The sequence below is a fragment of the Prionailurus bengalensis genome, chromosome B4 (assembly GCF_016509475.1).
Source record: "Prionailurus bengalensis isolate Pbe53 chromosome B4, Fcat_Pben_1.1_paternal_pri, whole genome shotgun sequence".
In the NCBI taxonomy this organism is placed as follows: Eukaryota; Metazoa; Chordata; class Mammalia; order Carnivora; family Felidae; genus Prionailurus; species Prionailurus bengalensis.
Window position 1 is genome coordinate 117,046,502 of NC_057358.1, and position 19,238 is coordinate 117,065,739.

General features: G+C 39.0%; 1 protein-coding gene across 1 annotated transcript in view; it reads right to left on the reverse strand.

The window, feature by feature from the left end:
• Positions 1-19,238, reverse strand: part of CCDC38 (coiled-coil domain containing 38) — a 56,058-nt gene that overhangs the window by 29,564 nt on the left and 7,256 nt on the right. Inside the window, exons 2-8 of the mRNA XM_043562179.1 lie at positions 17,317-17,370; positions 13,516-13,616; positions 12,189-12,354; positions 6,702-6,766; positions 3,846-4,009; positions 3,655-3,735; positions 862-1,022 (exon numbers count right to left, since the gene is read on the reverse strand). Of these exons, the coding sequence (XP_043418114.1) occupies positions 862-1,022; positions 3,655-3,735; positions 3,846-4,009; positions 6,702-6,766; positions 12,189-12,354; positions 13,516-13,616; positions 17,317-17,356 (778 nt within the window). The 5' untranslated portion in view covers positions 17,357-17,370. The remainder of the gene's footprint in view (positions 1-861; positions 1,023-3,654; positions 3,736-3,845; positions 4,010-6,701; positions 6,767-12,188; positions 12,355-13,515; positions 13,617-17,316; positions 17,371-19,238) is intronic.

The following is a 19,238-nucleotide window of genomic DNA, read 5'->3' on the forward strand; positions in this document are numbered from 1 at the left end:
TTACCCCAATGTTGCTGGAAGAGGTAGTTTTCCTCTTTGATTTGCAACCCCATTTTGATCACTTACTTAATTCTTCTATATAATACATCTATTTCTGGTTCATCAAGCTAATTTCCTAACACCAGTACCAATGCTGTGTTAACTTCCGAGACTTTGTGATATTATTCCTTAAAAGATTAGTAACACCCTACATTCTCTTTTAACTTTAGAAGTATTTATCTTTCTAGATGGACCTCAGAATCATTGTGCAAAGTTCTCCCCAACCAACACTCAATTGCCTGGCAAGTTTTTGGTAACATTTTTATTATAATTCCACAAAACTTATACATTAATTTTAGAAAAATTGGCACCTTTGCAATATCAACCTTCCTCTATAAAAACATGACATAGTTCTCTTTTTGTCAAATCTCCAGGTCACACAATTAAGGTTATTGTTGCCTTCTTGAATTTGATTTTCTTGTATATTTTCTGGTTAATAAAGTTAGTCTATCTAAGTTAATATGTGAGGTTAGTAAAGTATAATTGAGTTTGTGTCCACTTACTCTGCAGAAACCTTTAATAAAATCAAATAGCTTTTCAGATTTCGTATAGGAGGGTGAGGAGGTTCTAGGTATGCTATCATATCATCTGCAAATAAATATTTTCTATTTCTCTATGTATATCTTTTTATTGCTTTATATCTGAAATTAACTTGAGTTTCCAAATTAATAATTTATAATATCAGAGAGAGTGGGAATCCTTGTTCAAGTTCTGCTTAAAATAGAAATTTTGACTATTTAATAAAGAACAAATAAATATTGAAGCAGAATATTTGAAAATTTGGGATATTTACTTCATTGAAATTAAGAATATGTGACTCACTTGTTAATACCGGAAGAGTGACATTCATACTTTCTCTACTTTTTGTCATCTGTGCCTTTTTCAGCGCTTGCTGGATTTGCCAGTGTTTTGGAGACAATTTCAGCAGAAAAAATCCATATTTCGTGTATTCTCTAAGGAGGAATTCTGTTTTTGCTATCTCACTACTCAAAAGAAACAAAGGCATCATTAAAAATATCCATTGAAAGTATATTCATTTTTTTAAAAGGTTTTATAAAATCTGTTCCTTTGATTATATATTTGAATAATAATTTATTTAATAAAAATTGTAAGTACGGTCATATGATGAGATAAGAAAAAACCACGTAGGAATGCTATTTGAATGAAATATGCCACGTGTATGCACTCACAGAATAGACTGATGATAGTTTTACTCTACTTATTTATTTCTGAGGGAAATGTATTCAATTTTAGACATAGGAAAAAATTAGAAGGTAGCTAAAGATGGGACTTATGTAAGAAAAATAAAGAAAATGAACACTCGGTGAGCTCCTACTAGGAAGTGGGGACAATATTCAGGACACACTACAGCTTTAAAATAGGTGTCATTCCTGTCTTTTGGAAGAAGAAATGAATGACGTGCAAAGTCATCTGTCTAGTAAACGGCAGAACCAGCGCTCAAATCCAGGTCTGACGGACTCAGATGCCCAAGCTCTCGCCAACAAAATCCAGTGACTTGGACTGAAAACCTTTCCCCTCAGCCTCAGATTACTTTCCCATAATTATGTTACAAAGTGGATTCTCAAGGAATGTTTAAACAATGAAGGCCCTCATGAAAGGGAGCTTCACAGTTGTCCTTCGAAGCTTCCTTAATCATCCCCTCTTCGATATCTCTATCAATATTACTCCTGTATCAATATCCTCAGCTTCAGTACTTTTCTCAGTCAGTGCCTTCCTTAAGCCCTGATGTGAGAGTGATATTCAAGAGTCAATAAATGGCTGGCTCACATATCACCAGGTGAAAGATGTTGGGAGCCCCTCATTCTACCACCACTTTAGTTTTAGTCTGAAAGCCTCCCAGATGTGCTACAAGAAACAAGATTCAAATGGCTGGAATTGCACAGCTTCCAAGCAAAAGCTTCAGAACAAGCTCCCTTCTGCCTTGTGAACAGATTTCCAGCCCTACCTGCAGTGGAGGAACTTCCTGGGCGATCTCAGGCCCATAAAGAGAGAAAAGGGAGAGGAGGCTGGGTGACCCAATCAGTTGAGCATCTGACTCTTGATATTGGCTTAGGTCACGATCCCAGGGTTATAGAATTGAGCCCCTCATCGGAGGGAGGAGCATGGAACCTGCTTGGGATTCACTCTCTCCCTCTTTCTCTCTCTGCCCCTCCCTCTCCTCGTGTGCTCTCACCTCTCAAAATAAATAAATAAACTTAAAGGAAAAAAGGCAATAAATAGCAGTTGCCTGCCTCCTCTGTGCTGTTACCAGCTTGTTTTTCATTGCCTTTTACACCTTTGTAGGATGAGGAGACACATAAAAAATAAGCAAGTTCTTTTCAATAAGGCCATTTTGCCATTGTGCAAAAATGCAGTACTCTATGCAAACATAGAGGCTGCTACTCTGGTTCTAGAAATAGAACAGAATCTTCTAATTATGTGATGGAGGAAGGAGGGAAGGGAATTCTCCACCTTGGAATGCCTTCAACTTTAGGCTCCTAAAATAGAAGAGGCTTCTGTCGCCAGAATGTGTTTGAAAACACACATTCTGTTAGTAGCAATTGGTTTCAAAGAAACTACCATCCACTTCGTTTGTTGTATTTTAGAGAAGGTGTTGTCCTCTTTTCTGAAAAATCTAGGACTTGGTTTTAGAGGAAAGTTAAGCATTAAATCCTCAAAAAGAAAAAAAAAACAAGTTTTAGCATGACTTGATACAAAGGCTAGTGTCTCCTGGGTCATGAAACTACTGTCCAAGAATGATGATAGAAGGAAGCTTCTTTAGATATTTGAAATTAGATCAAATGAGATACACTTGACCACAGAAGAAAACATCTGGGCTTGAAAATTAAAAAAAAAGAGTGTGGTGGGTGGTATAATAGTTTTATCCCAGCTTCCCCTCCTGTAATTTTTGTCATTATAGATCCCAGTTTTTAATATCGATTCTAGGTTCAACTAAGTGTAAGTATAAATATAAAAAAATTTTGCCAATTATAGTTTTTTTTTTATTTAAAAATTTTTTTTCAACGTTTTTTATTTATTTTTGGGACAGAGAGAGACAGAGCATGAACGGGGGAGGGTCAGAGAGAGAGGGAGACACAGATTCGGAAACAGGGTCCAGGCTCCGAGCCATCAGCCCAGAGCCTGATGGGGCTCGAACTCAAGGACCGTGAGATCGTGACCTGGCTGAAGTCGGACGCTCAACCGACTGCGCCACCCAGGCGCCCCAGCCAATTATAGTTTTAAGATGGCTGTAAAATTGAAGCCCAACTTCAGAGATGTTAAAATGTGGGAAGAAAAATGCCTTAGAATGAATGAAAGAGGGCACTGAGAAAATAATTTATGGTTTACTCTTAATGTTGGCTTGCTTCTTTTCAACCAATTTCTAGGCTTTTATATTGCCAAGTTAGAGGAACCTTTTCAACCAGAGGCAGAGACAGACGATCCCAGGCAGAGACAGATGATCCTTGATTAACAGGTTACTTATTTTAAAAATGAGGTCATACTTATGGAATCATCAATAGATAAGGAATATTCCCACCCAGGTCTTGCTAGGCACAAGTAGGTTTCAATGGGGCATGGATATTTGAGAAGGAAAAGATGGCACCCTGGGCTCACCTTTTCACTGCCTGTACCTCCATATTTGCTTTCTTTAGCTCTGCTGTCATTTGGAGTTTGTTTATAGTTTCCTGTGCTGCACTGAAAAGTAACAGAGATTTGTTAGTTTGTTTTGTGTTGTATTGTGTTCTGAGAAACTAAAAAGAAAGACGGAGGAAAAAAGGCAATTTGGCTAGAGTGAAAACACGAACATTTTAAGGGCGTCTACAGATCTCTGGTCATTTTCTCGAAGGAACTCTTCAAAGGCCATGGCGTCTTCTTGGAGCTTTTTTTCTGCTTTTATGAGTTGCTGTTCCTTCACTGCTATGAATTTTTCAAACTTTTTAATTGTATTTCTTTTGGTTGAGAGAGCATACTAGGAATGTTGAAAACAGAAGTGCAACATTATTCCACGTTTCTAGCCTGTTGCTAGTACATTTCTTTCAAAGTAATTTTTTTGTTAAGTTTATTTATTTATTTATTTATTTAGAAAGAGAGAGCAAGCATGAGATGGAGAAAGGCAGAGAAAGAGAGAGAGGAAGAGAGAGAGAGAGAAACCCAAGCAGGCTCTGTACCTTCAGCGCAGAGCCCGATGTGGGGCTCGAACTCATGAACCATGAGATCATGACCTGAGCTGAAATCAAGAGTTAGATGCTTAACCGTTTAACTGATGGAGCCACCCAGGTGTTCCCTCATTGCTGCTACATCTCAATAGTCTCATAATAAAGGGTAAAATAAATTGCATACTAAGTGATCACTTGTATTAGAAATAAAAGCATGGGGGCTCCCAAGTGGCTGTTGACTGAGTGTCGAACTTCAGCTCAGGTCATGATCTCATGCTTCCTGAGTTCGAGTCCCACATTGGCTCACTGCTGTCAGCATAGAGCCCACTTCCCGTCCTCTGTCCCCCTCTCTCACTGACCCTCCCCCACTCATGCTCTCTCCCTCTCAAAAATAAAAATAAAACATTGGAAAAGAAATAAAAGCATGCCAAGTCTTGAGACTATATAGCCTTTATCTCATGAGGGAATTTATTTGGGGACCACCAGGAGACTGTTTCCTTTCTTTCACTTTTATGAAGAGCTCAGTATTGTTCCCAAATGGCTGTGCCCCACAAATCAAAAGTAGCTGCATATCCCCTCAGGCTCTATGCTAAGAAATAAAAATAAAAATGAAAAAAGCTACATGTCCCTCCAAAGAGCAGGTCCATCTGGTACTATCCACAATAGCCCTCCAGTATTTCTGGGCATTGAGAAATTGTGCTGTCTGTAGTCACAAAGTCTCCTCCATTAGGAAGTAGCAGGAAAGAATCAGGTTTCCCTGCCATGTCTATAACACATTTCTCCAAGCTGCCCAAGGGTAGGGGTGTTTAACCAGCCTCCAAGAGCCCTGTTTAGATCCCAAAATAAACTTTGACATCTAGGTTTTATTTTTTTAGTACATAATGTAAGAATTTGCTTGGGTTTTTAATGCCATGCATGAAAAAGAAATTATAAAGTCACATAATAAAAATGAATTTAGAATATTTAAATGAGGAGATTTTAAAGAAATATCAATAATTACCCCAGATTTATAACAAAACCAATTTCATTCATTACTTGACTTGACAAGTATTTATTGAGTGCCTACTGTGTGCTGGGACTGTTTCAAGTGGTGCTAACAGAGCAATGAACAAAATAAACAGATTTGCTTTTATGGGATATACATTCCAGTGGAGCGGGGAGTCCATTACAGGGGGATAAGTGGTCCAATGGGCAAGGGGGGCAAAGGCAGAGGGTTGCCATTATGTAGAGCCAAGAAATGCCTCCCTGATTTGGTGAAAATTAAAGAGAAACTGGAAGGAAATAGGGACCAAATCATGGGGATATCTGAGGCAGGAATGTTCCTCCCAGAAGGAAGAGCCTTCTGTGCAAAGGCCCTGAGGCAAGGGCAAGATTGGTGTGTCCTAAGAACAGCAAGGAGGCCAGTGTAGTTAGAGGAGAGTGAGCAAGGTGGGGAGTGGTAGGAATGAGGTCAGAGAGAGAGAGAGAGAACAAGCCAGGGACAGATAAGTCACTAGAGGTCTTCAGCAGAGGAGGGGCATGTGTGGAGAAAAGACTCCTACCGCTGTGTGGAGAACAGACTGAGTGTAGGGAGCAAAAGCGGAAGCAGGAGACCAGTGTTCAGAAGTTATAACAGTAATTTGCACAAGAGATATTGGGGACGTGGACTACAGTTGCAGCAGGGGAGGTCATGAAAAGTAGTGTGATTATGGATATATTGGGAAAAATATATTTGAAAGTATATTTGGAGCTGGGTTGTAAGTAGGAGAGTTGAGGATAGCGTCAATATTTTTGTCCCAAGCAACTGGAAATGTAAAATTGCTACTCACTGCAATGGGATCACTACATGAGATGGAGATTTTCAGGGGTAGAGAAGAGTATAGAAGGGACAAACTTTTGGAAAGTCTGAGTTTGTGAAGTCTGAGGTGCCTATTGGGCATCCAAATGGAGCCATTAAGAACCGTAGTTGCCTTTGTAAGTCTGGAGTTCAGGGAAGAGGATCAGGTAGAGAAATAAATTTGCAAGTTGTTAATAGGGAAGCGGGATTTAAAGCCATGGGCCTGGAGGGGTGTAGATAGAGCACAGGGTGAGAAGTGAGCCCTGGGGCACTCCAACATTTGGAGATTGGAGAAAAGAGGAACCGGAAAAGAAAACTGTGAAGGAGTGAGCAGCCAGTGATGAAGAAGAACTAAGAGACAGTGGGTATTGGAAGCCAACCAAAAAAAGCATTTCAAGAAAGAAGAAATGACCGAATGACCTAAGTGCTGCTGATGGGAAGTAAAAGGAAGACTGTGAAATGACAAATTGAACTTGGCGATGGGAAGGTCACTGGTAACCTCGACAAAGTAGTTTTGGTGTACTGATGAGGACGAAAGCCCAACTGGAGTTGTTTAGGAAAGGATAGGAGGGACAGTAGCTCTGGAGACTGTAGTGGAAAAATAAAATGTCAAGGTGAAAATTTGGCAATGCTACGCAAGAAGTCTTCTATTTGACTAATGGAAGGAAGAAAGAAATTATTTTTACTACCTCCAGCAGAAACCTGTCTCTCTGGTCATTAATAAATTCATGAATGGTCCTTTTTGCGTCTGCACCTTCAAAGAAAATGGAAATAGACTTAGGTTTAATTCATTATCCCTTAAAAGCCTGTATAAAACAAAAGCCATGTAATTAAATCACTGTATACAGTATGTATCTGACTTTAAAAAATCATTATACCTTCAAATAAACATTTTTCCTAATCACTCAAAAGCTGATTTCATAATAGTAACTATCATTTATTTTATGCCCATCATATTCCAAGAACTTTATTAGATACTTTATTTTTTTAATGTTTATTTATTTTGAGAGAGAGAGATTGAATGTGTATGTGTGTGTGTGTGTGTGTGTGTGTGTGAGCTGGAGAGGGGCAGAGAGAGAGGGAGAGAGACTCCCAAGCAGGCTCTGCACTGTCAGTGAGACCATGACCTGAACCGAAATCAAGAGTGGGACACTTAACCAACTGAGCCACCCATTTGCCCCTCAGCAATTTAAATAGATTACTTTATTTAATTTTAACAATAACCCCAATGAGGTACATATTTCTATCCCCATTCTATATGTGAGCCCAGAGATGTCAAGATACTTGCCCAAGATAATAGAGCTAACACGTGGTGGAACGGGCATATGACTCCTCAGCCTGTGCTAAAGAAGACTGAGCTGTTTTAAATCTTAGTGTTTTGGCCAATCTAGCTATAAAACTGAAGTCCTTTGGCAAAATGTTCTTGGGGGTCACAAACCAAATTTACAGCAGGAAAGAAAAAGATGACTACCTTTACCATCTAGCAATCAAAAAGATCAGTTTCCTTTCAAGGTTTCTTCATTCTAGAAAAATCATACATAGGCTGCATTTCAATAGTGTTCACTTCATGAAGAACCACCAGAATGTGGTATAGAACAAAGTCTTTTGATTAAAATGTAAATAGAAGTAGAAAATAGTGTTTTTCTGTTTGTTTTTAAAGTTTATTTTTGAGAGAGAGAGCCCGAGCTGGGGAGGCAGAGAAAGGGAGAGAGAGAGAATCCCACAGGGCTCAAACCCATGAACCGTGAGATCATAACCTGAGCCAAAGCCAAGAGTCAGACACTTAACCGATTGAACCACACAGATGCTCAAAAAAATCTTGTTTCCCAAATGACCAGTGAGCCTGTACTGCATGCACTAGGAAGGAAGCCCACAGTCTTGGACCGTATTCTGCCTCTGCCTCTTACTAGCTATGAGGATGTGAGTAAATTACTCACCCTCTCCAAGCCTCAGTTTTCCCATCAGCAAAAATGAGGACACTAATTGTGGTAAATTGTATTATTGTTCCAAACTATTTTCTGCCCCCCTCTGTAAGAAGATTATCTCCCCCCTACCACCCCACCCTGCCCCGTATCAGGCTTGACCATTGACTGGATTTGGCTCATGCAATACAAGAGGAAGTGATCTGTGATGCTTCCAAGCACAAGTTTTAAGAACCACCACTGGTTCTCTCTTTCTCCTTCTGCAATAACTCCAGCAACATATCAGACAGGGGTTGTTCCTTCAGTGCAGGACCCAATGAAAAGCACCAAAGTTGAAAGGTGAATGAGAAATAAACTTCTGTTGTTGTCAGCCACTGAAATTTAGAAATGGTTTATGACCACAGCATAAAGTAGCCTAATGGATCATTACTATAATTTCTACCTCATAGTGGTGTTGCGAGAAGGAAGTGAGGCAACATGCTAAGAAACACATCATAGCTTCTTAATCGCTAGCTATTATTAAAAATACAATTAGAACGAGTAATCACTTAATTTTCCCAGGCCAGTAATAATAGCAATTATGATTATTATAATCATTAATAGTTCTGTGATTATGGGTAACAAACAACAAGATTTGGAGTCAGACATTGGTTTGAGTTCTGTTCCACCTAGTGAGCTCGAATTAGTGATTCAACCTCATTGGGCAATTTTCATCAGAGGAGGAGAGGAGGCAAAAATATCTAACAGCATTTTGTTGAGGATTAAGTAAAATAACATATGTGAAAGGAATAAGCACCTGGTTATAACATAGTTTTCTTTTTAATGCATAAACAAATTGATTATAAAAAATCCTCAACATTCATAAAATTAGAGTCATAAAATGAACTGCCATGTACCTATCACCTACTTCAACACAATCAACATTTTACTAATCTTGTTTCATCTCTTGCCACCCCTCACTTTCCCCCTCACTGGAATTTAAAAAAAAAAAAATTTATGTTTATTTACTTTTGAGAGAAAGAGAGAGAGAGACAGAGACGTGAGCAGGGGAGGGGCAGAGAGAGAGTGAGACAGAATCCGAAGCAGACTCCAGGCTCCGAGCTATCAGCACAGAGCCGATGCGGGGCTTGAACTGACAGAGTGAGAGATCATGGCCTGAGCTGAAGTGGGCCGCTTAACTGACTGAGCCACCCAGGTGCCCTGCCCCTCACTGGAATATTTTAAAACAAATCCAAACCATTGTTACCATTGGATCCATAAACCCTTCAGTATGTAACTCCATCAGATAAAAGAGTCTTAAAACATAGTCATAATACAACTATCATACCAAACAAAATGAACAATTCCTTAGTATCATCTTTACCTACTCTGGGTTCAGATTTCTCCAGTTGTCTTAAAAATAACTTTTTAGAATTAAAAAAGTTAAAATATAAACAAAGATCAGTTTGGTTGGCATAAGTCCTAAAGTCAATTTTTTATGTATAACTTCCATCCCCATCCCCCCATAAACACTACCTTTATTCCATGCCATTTATTGGTTTAAGAAACCAGATCAATTTCCCTGTAGAATTTCCTTTAGAACGAGATTGCATCCTCATGGTATTATTTAACATGTGCTCAATCTCCCACGTTTGTTTGATTAGATTCAGTCTCAATTTATTTAAAAAACATTTTTAATAGAAAAAAAAGCATGAAAGTGCTTACTGTAGCTTTGATTTGGTCACTTGTGATGGATCAGATGAATTGGAATCAATTTCAACATCAAAAAAACCCATCTTATACTGTCCTTTCTGTTTTTTCACCAATAGAATTTATTAGAAACATTTCAATAGTGTATGACACATCCTATCTTTTCCTTTTGTCCTCGCAGAGCACAGATCACATGAAAGGAATGATTTTTTTTTAATCAGGAATTTTGGAGACAAATTCTGTGTATGCTAAACTTATACAGAGACTGATAAATATTAAGTCTAGAATTCAAAGAGAAATGCCAGAGTATGTAGGAACAGAGACTTTTTTTCTAGCTGTATTGAAATATAATCGGCATATAACATTGTTTCAGTTTAAAATGTAGAACATGATGATTTGATACACATATATTATAAAATGATTGCCATAATAAGATTAGTTAACACACCTTTTACCTTACATTACTACCATTTTGTTGTGGTGGTGGTGGTGAGAACATTTAAGATCTACTCTTGGCAACTTTAAAGTATATGATGCAGTATTGTTAACTGTAGTCCCCATGCTATACGTCAGATCTTCAGAACTTACTTATCTTATAACTGGAAATTTTTACCCTTTGATCAACATCTTGCCATTTTCCCGACTCCCCAGTCCTTGGCAATAACCAATCCACTCTGTTTCTATGAGTTTGACTTTTTTAGATAAAAAAAAATTCTATACAGTCCTTTTAGTAAATATTATAGTCATGCTTACCACCTTAGGCTACTTTAACATGATACTATCTGGCTGACTTGGTGTGATTTTATTCTTCCACGCCTAAATAGACTGGTTGTAGTGGGTTTCCCATTTTGGCTCTTCTAGCTATCTGGAAGGTTTTTGGCAAAGAGACCACGTATGATAAAACCCTCCCGGAAGCACTAGTGTTCCTCAACGCCGGAATACCTCATCACTCACTGGGGATGTGGTCAAGAGGTGTTGCCCTTTGAGAGTAAAACCAAAATCAAGCTGCCAGCTGCATTTAGGTGGAAATGACACATCTATTATGCAGCCTAACCAATCTGTCTATGACAGTTTCTGTGTAATTTTTTGAGGTGATCTAGCAGTTGGCTGCTATTGCATACAGAAAAATAAAATAACTGGGCTCCCAAAGTAGGGGTCACTTGCTCATTTCACATCATGTGGGTCTGTTTCTAATGAGGATCCGGGCAGGAAATGTAAGGTTGGGAAATGGGGGTTTCAACCAAATCAACTCTTGATTGGAAAGAGTCAGAGGGGGATTTATTTTCAATGAAAATGTCCAAATTGCTTAACTGTGTAACTGGCAGAAACTGACAACTTGATTTCCATTGTTAACAGAGCCCAAATTGCCTTGGATAATACCAAACAATTGTTCCATTTCCTTTTTGAGAGTTTACTGTATGTCATTTACTCTTAAGAGGCCAGTAACTCCTCTGTCAACTGGCATGGTGTTAAACAGGGTCATCTGCAAAACCACACTTGCTAGGTGTCTCAGAAGTGGTAGTGTCACAAGGATATTTGAAGGTGGCCACTTTGTGTAGAACTCTAAAACATATCCCATATCATTTTAAGTGCTCTTGATAACTTAAGGATCACCATACTACAAAGGTAAACCATGAGGCACACTACTGAACCTAGCTATTCCCTACTAGAGGTATAGTCACTGATATCACTATGTTGCCTGTCATTCGCACTTTTTCATACACCTATGTGCAGGACATGTGCCTCTAAGATCTTCTAAAAAGAGATAATGTGGCTTTCTTCTTCTACACTAATTATAGCCTCCAAAGTTCTTTCCTAAGTGGCTGGTTTTTTTGTTTTGTTTTGTTTTTTTGTTCCCTAAAGATTTTCTTTTATCACAATTTGGGAAAGTTACCAAAAATTTTAAGTTTCCACAACAAATCCTGGGCATTCAATGTATCTTCCTTCCTTCCTTTTAATTTTAATTTAAAAATTTGGACAAAACTTATTTTGGGGGAAGATTTTATGACCCCCATCATCCTAGCATTAATAATATCAATGTCATTGGCTTCAAACTGCTTTCTATGTCATTTGTAGGCACTTCTTGATTCAATAAGTAAGAAATGTCCATGACATTTTGATGAACAAGTTGCCCTTTTTCATAGAGCAAGAATTAAAAGCCTATAATAACAACATGTTGCCTTCAAGTGCCCTTGAAACAAGTTATGTCTTTGCAACAACAGGGCTCTTAGCATCCTGATTCTGGATACATGAGTTTTATGGCCTGGAAAATCAAGAATTCTCTTAGAAAGTTTTCATATATTTCTACATCTAGAAACAAGTTTAAATGGCCCATGCCATAACCTTTAATACTGTATCATTTTGGGAGTGACTTTCTTCCTTAGAACCATGAAAAGGAGTAACAGTCTATTTCTTGGAAAAGTGTGCTTTCTTATTTAAAATAGATTTTTCTCCCAACTTTCAGCCCCCATTTACAAAGGCTTCCCCACCTCCAGAAAAGCCCCCAAACCTGACATTAACAGTAAATATTCAAAACAATGTTCTTAACCAGTAATTTAGACTTACCTTCTGTTAATCTGAGAATAAGAGTGGGATCTAGCCCAAATTTTTCAAATGAGTCACCAGCTGTGTCAGAGTAGAATGCTCTTTGGCCCAGGTGTGAACGACTCTTCATTCGAGATGAAAAAGTAGACTTTTGGTAGACTCTCATGCTGCGGTTTATAAATTTTTCCTGCCCAAGTGGAAAAGCTTAATGGAATTTTTACTATATAAAATGTTGTCTTTAAAAATAGTGATCATATATAAAAATGTCATTTACAACAGGTCTTGTTCTCATTACTGATATATTTCTCAGTAGTGATACATTAAACAAGCAACTTTGAGTTCTTAACTCTGAAGGACTGGGTCTAATTTTCAGTTCCTTCTCTTAGGAAGCTGAGCACAGATATAAAGACATTGAACATTTCCCAAACAGGTGCATCACAAATATGAGACTGGAAAGTGCTCTGGCTTTATTTTCATTTTCATTTTTTAATCTTATCTTGCCCAAACTGCAGGTAACTTGGAAATTCCACTATTTTGAAAGGACTGGTTCTGTGGAATTGAATTGAAAACTTGAGAGGAAATGGACCTCTCCAGTAGACAGGAAGAAATCAGCCTTTCAGTTTCAGAATCTTTGCTCAATTTAACTTTGGATTTTCAATAAAACTATACAACTCAAGCATGAAACCACCACCTTACAGATGAATCAGTTAGTGAGCATTTCTAGATACTTTTTCATCCTAATTAGGATTTTAAAAATCCTACAACCAATCTTTACCTCTAGGAATAAGGAAAGCCAACCTCATGAAATCCAAATTGTGTAATATAAGGTACAATAATATAAGTAGTGAGATTAACTACAAGGCACACACCACCACCATCACCACCACCACCCTTCTCGCCAACAAGGATGGGCACTCCTTTCTCTACATTTCTTTTGTATGCCTCTATTACTGTATTTTATCAAGTCTAAGATGTCACTTATTATAGATGCACTATCACTTTATGCATTGCCAATTATGCATGGCACCCCATCTATATATGCTGGATCCCAATTTCAGGAATGAGAAACTGTGAAAAAAAATATGAACATTAGAATCAGTGAAGTGGGGTATACCATACTTGTCACATGCCATTGTCATGGTGCGTCTGTCTTCCCCCAGTAGGTGGTGATCCCTAGGTCTTTACTGTTAGATGATGTTCCTTTTGTGTGTGCTTATACTCCAGCACAGTGTGCGATGCATACACAGACATCTGACTCCATGTCTTAACCCAGCAAAATTAATAAAAGTGATAGATAGGAGGATAGGTTTCTAACATTAATTGGGTTTAGGCTTTAACAAAACTTTACCTTTTTCTTTGCTGCCACTTCATTTTCTTTGAAAAGAAAGAGATCTTTGAAAAAGATCTTATATGGCCTTTCCTTTTTGACTGAGCCTTCTTTTCCTTTATCTGTTAAAAAAAAGGAAAGAGAAACATCTGTCATCCCTGCTCTGTTGACCAAAAGGGCGAGGCTCCCCCTAGCCAGGGCACAGCAAGTGGATAGGTGGGTCTCTGAGGAGGACACAGGCAGCCTTTGCCTCCCCAACTGAGGCAGGGATGCAGGGCCTGGATCTCAAGGGCAGAAGACACAGCTCATCTGTCTGTTTCCCATGGCACCAAGCACAGTGCTTAGTACTTCAAGGAGGATAAGTCTGTATTTGTTGTGTGAATAGATAAGTGGGCCAATTACAAGATAGTGGGATCATATTTTGAGGCATTAAGATATTGCTTCTTTCCATCACTACAAATACAACTACATTCTCTTATACCACCATTTCAGCAGCAATATACACAGCCAATATCCTTAGGGACATCCTCAGTCCAGACTCGAGAGTCTTCAAAAAAAAAAAAAAATCAAAGATAATGATGAGTATTAGTGAGGATCGGAGGAATTGGAATCTCAAACGTTCTGCTAGTGGGAATGCAAAATAGTGCAGCCACTTTGGAAAACTGGCAGTTCCTCAAAAAGCTGAACATCTGGTTGCCATGTGACCCAGTCATTCCACTCCTAGAAATGAAAATGTACGTTCACATGAAACTTGTACATGAACGTTTATAGCAGTATTAGACATAATGGTCAAAAGATAGAAACAATCCAAATATCCATCAGCTGATGAATGGCTAAACAAAATGTGGTATATCCATACAATGAATAATAATCGGCCATAAGAAGGATACATAATACAAGACTGATGAAACTTGGAAATATATTAAGTGACAGAAGACACATTAATTCCCTACATTATAAGATTCCATTATATTTCATGAAATGTCTAGAATAGACACATCCATGGAGCCAAAATGTAGATTAGTGGTTGCTGAGGGCTGGAGACAAGATGGAGGAGGGTAAGAGGTGATGGCTAAGGACTGCAGGGTTTCTTTCTGAGATGATTAAAGTGTTCTAAAATGGACTGTGGTGATGGTTGCAAATATCTGCGAATACAAACCACACACTTGTACACTTAATAAAAAAAGAAGCCTGGCTATAAAGGGGTTGGGGTGGGGGGGAGATGGAAAGGGAGAGGAAGAGAGGGAGAGAGAAGTCAACTGAATTTCTGAATGGATTTTTTTGTTTTTATTTATAAAATCTGAAATGATAAAAGGTCTTTCTCTTTTTCTTTCTTTCTTGCTTCCTAATGTTTGGGGGTGGAAATTTTGACTTTAAATACCACTGGCCAGAAACAGGAATACTGGAGCTTGGAACTGTTACCTTAAGTCAGTGAAAAGGAAAGGATAACTGCAGACACATCTCCTCTCTGCCCCAGCCCCTGCACCTACTCTCACCTCCCCAAATATCAGAATGTCTTGAAAGCAACACTCTTCTCCAAGTGGCTAAGAGATTCCCAGCAGGGCTGGGAATTATTGGTCTGGAGTTTACAGGCTGCCTGAGAATTGGCTCTTTGCCCAGGGATTCAGTTGGGAAAGTGGCAGTGTCTGGGATGGAAACCTCAGGCACATTTTTCTGCAGGTAATGGATTAGGAAGAAAGAAAATTACAGAATAGAAGCCTTTGGCTCAACAAGGAATGTGGAATTTTCGGATCACCTCCTATTCACCTTGTGGGTAAAGGAAGGATCCCCTGCCCTAAATAGGATGAGATGGATGAACATATGACACTCAACACTGGACTGATGAGATAGACAGCAGTTTATTAGTCCCTTATATGCCCAGCCCAGGGGAGGAAGACACCGCCTTCCATGCAGGACCACATCATGACTGCACTTAGGAGCAGAGCGAAACAGCAGGGATTGCAGGAGACAGGCTTTGTAGTAATAAGAGGATAAGGTGCCCCCTGCTTCCCGTAACAGGATGTAACTGACTTATGAAACCCATTAGGCTGAAGACCAGTGGGGTGTAACTGGTCCAGTTGATGGGGGAAAATAGCTAGGTGGGGAACCTTCCTCACTGAGTGGAGGTCGAATCTGGCAAGAACAGGGAGACTTACAGTTCGACCTTTGGGGATCTGTGAAACTCAAAGATGTCAATGCAATACATGAAATTTTAGGCTTTGTGATACATGAGCAAAGACAGGTGAGGGTAGGTCCAGGCAGCTGGGCTTGGAGACAGCAGGAGTATGGAAGGGCAGAGCCACCAGACTGAGGCTCAGGAGGAGACAACAGAAGTCAAGGACCCAAACGGACTTGGGGTTGAGTGGCATTGCCAGTCTATGACCTGTACCCTATACCACCACTCTGAGGCCAGAGCTGGACCTGACATCCCAGGATGGGACCACTGATGTCTTCCAAAGGGTGAGGTATTGGTAGGCTGGACATCTCTCCCTCCACCAACTTTCTCTCCTCCTAAGAAAAACCTTACAAACTTAATGTCCACCCCACCCTTGGTGGCTTAAAATTTTAAATGCCCGATTTTAATCCCCTCTGACCAAGTTTAAGTATCCTGGATTGACAAGATATTTTTTCTCTTCTAACTCCAAAGCTAAATTCTTTTTGGTTATAGAGAAATAGAAAAACTAAAACTCTGAATACCAAGTATATTAATTTTCTTTGGCTGCCCCACTAAATTACCACAAACTTGGCAGCTTAAGACAACAGAGCTTTATTCTCTCACAGACCTGGAGTTCAGGAGTCCAAAATCAAGGTGTCATCAGGACTATAATCCCTCCAAAGGCTCCACCTTAGCTCTTCCAGCTTCTGGTGGCTTCAGCCATTCACTGCCTGTGTAACTCCTGCCTCCATTCACAGGGCCTTCTTCTATTTTTTCCACTTCTCATTGGATTTAGGACCGACCTTATATCCGGGATGATCTCATCTTGAGATACTTCCATTCTACTTGCAAAGACCCTTTTTCCAAATAAGGTCACATGGCAGGGACACAGACAGCTACCACCATTCTGGAGGGCCACATTCAACTTGCTCTAGCAAGTTTCCTGAATTATAAACTCACTATAAGCATTGGCTCTTAGCCAACCTTTCTTCCCACCTGAATTACGTCCTAGTCACATAGAACTAGGGCTGCTATAACAAATCACCACAAATCAAGGGGCTTAAAACATCAGGTATCTATTCTCTCACAGTTCTGGAGGCCTGAACTGAATGCATTGGTTTGGTTTTCTTTGGGAGTTTCTGAGGGAGAATCCATTGTATGACTTTCCCCTAGCCCATGGAAAATGCCTATGGAATGCCTATTACCTGTAACATACTCTTAGCATTACCCAATTTTCAAATCTTTGTCAAATTTGTAAGTGAAAAAGAATTTATTCTTCTATACCAATAAATATGAATTCCTTGTATATTTGTAAAGAAGCAGGAGGAGGAGAGAAAGGCTGGATAAGGAAAGGAGAGGACAGATTTTGATAAGATGTAGTTATTCATGTCCTTTATTATGACAAATAATTGAGTTAATTGTTTTACGTCATGAAATTCCCTAGCAAACTAGCTAAGTATGACAACTTAATGCCCTTCTGATGTGGAGATTTGTCTTTGCAGAATTAAAAAGTGGAAGAGAACTTTCTCAGCAGGCCATTTATAAACTCTTTACATAGAAAGATGCTTGTCTTGTGGCATTCTCCTTTTCCTACTCTCCCAAGTCTACCATGTAGACTGACCATACCAGGCACAAAGCAAGAACTCAGTGACAGATTCCTTCTTTACCTTCAGGAGTCAGTGGTATCGGCAAAAAATATGATGACATTTTGTCTCCTGGCCCTGTCCAAAGAAAAGGAAATGCATTAAAAATAAATTCTGTAAACCTGTGCACACCGGGTGATGTATGGAAGTGTTGAATCACTAAATAGTACTCCTGAAATTAATATTACACTGCATGTTAACTGGAATTTTTTTTAACTCACTGGAATTCAGATAAAAACTTAAAAAAAAATAAATTCCATAAACCTTGTATAAAGAGGCTAAATTCAACAACCAGTGGTTCCAAATAGCCTTCATTGCTTTTAAAAGTAGTATATGCATAAACTCTTTGACCCAGCAATTCCAAATCTAGGAACTTATCCCAAGAAAATAATCAGGTAAGTGGGCAAAAATGTATGTACAATAATATTTGTTGACATGTTATTTAATAAACAGGGAATTGATAAATAACTATGGGGTACCCATAACATGGATCGCCTTGTGGCCCCTCAAAACGATGCTGTAGTCACTGTTTAGCTCTGTTAACAATATATTAAAAGTAAAAAACAAAATATTTCAAAATGGTGGGAATGGTGTGGGTTTTAAAAAACACAGACCAAATCAGATGCTTTAAAAGTTGTTCAGCCAAACATTAATAGTTGTTGTCTTTGATTTGGAGCAAACTCTCCTTTCATTCTTATCAGGTGTGGGATTAAGGTTAGGTGCAAAATTTAATGAAGTAGCCCCCCAAACTCAGTTATCAAGATAAATAACATGTCAATGCAAGTTTTTTAAAAATTCCAAGATAATGCAGGAAAAAAAATCTATGGTGAACAAAATATTAAAACTTTAAATACAGACAGGATTCGACTGTGAATTCATGTGACCCTGAGAGTGCGTGCCTCACTTGTCACACTTGCGTCCTGGCCCACAGATCTTGTCTGTATTTACATTTTCGATATTTTGTTCATCGTGGAACTTTTTGCATTAATTTTTATTTTTAAAAAATAGTGAATTAAAATGTTTGGTTTTGTCCATGCTGAGCATGGAGCCTGCTTGGGATTCTCTGTCTCCCCCTTTCTCTGCCCCTCCCCTGCTCATGCATGTGCATGCACTCTCTCTCAAAATAAATAAAATTTTTAAAAAATGTTGTTTTTGCCTTCCCCTTTAGGCTTTGCACCAAAGGCAAATGTTTGACTTGCTTCACCCTAATCCTGTTCTTGAATTTTTATACTTTTGTGTGTTATTCTCAATGAGTTTGTATAATTTTTACAATGAAAAAAGTATCAATGATATTTTCATCAGGGAGGAAAAAGGATGTTTAGTATTTGATATAAAAACGTGTGCCTGGGGGTGCCTGGGTGGCTCAGTTGGTTGAACGTCAGACTTCAGCTCAGGTCATGATCTCATGATCCATGAGTTCCAGCCCCTCATCGGGCTCTGTGCTGACAGCTCAGAGCCTGGAGCCTCCTTCGGATTCTGTGGTTCCTTCTCTCTCTGTCCCCCCTGCCCCCACTCTCTGTCTCTGCCTCTGTCTCTGTCTCTCTCTCAAAAATAAGTAAACATTAAAAAAAAAATTTTTTTAAAAGGTGTGCCCTCGTCAGAATGGCTAACATTAACAACTCAGGCAACAACAGATGTTGGCAAAGATACGGAGAAAGAGGATCTCTTTTGCATTGCTGGTGGGAATGCAAACTGGTGCAGCCACTCTGGAAAACTGTATGGAGGTTCCTCAAAAAATTAAAAATAGAACTACCCTATGACCCAGCAATTGCACTACTAGGTATTTATCCAAGGGATACAGGTATGCTGTTTTGAAGGGACACATGCACCCCAATGTTTATAGCAGCACTATCAACAATAGCCAAAGTATGGAAAGAGCCCAAATGTCCATCGATGGATAAATAGATATAGAAGATGTGGCATATATATATAATGGAGTATTACTC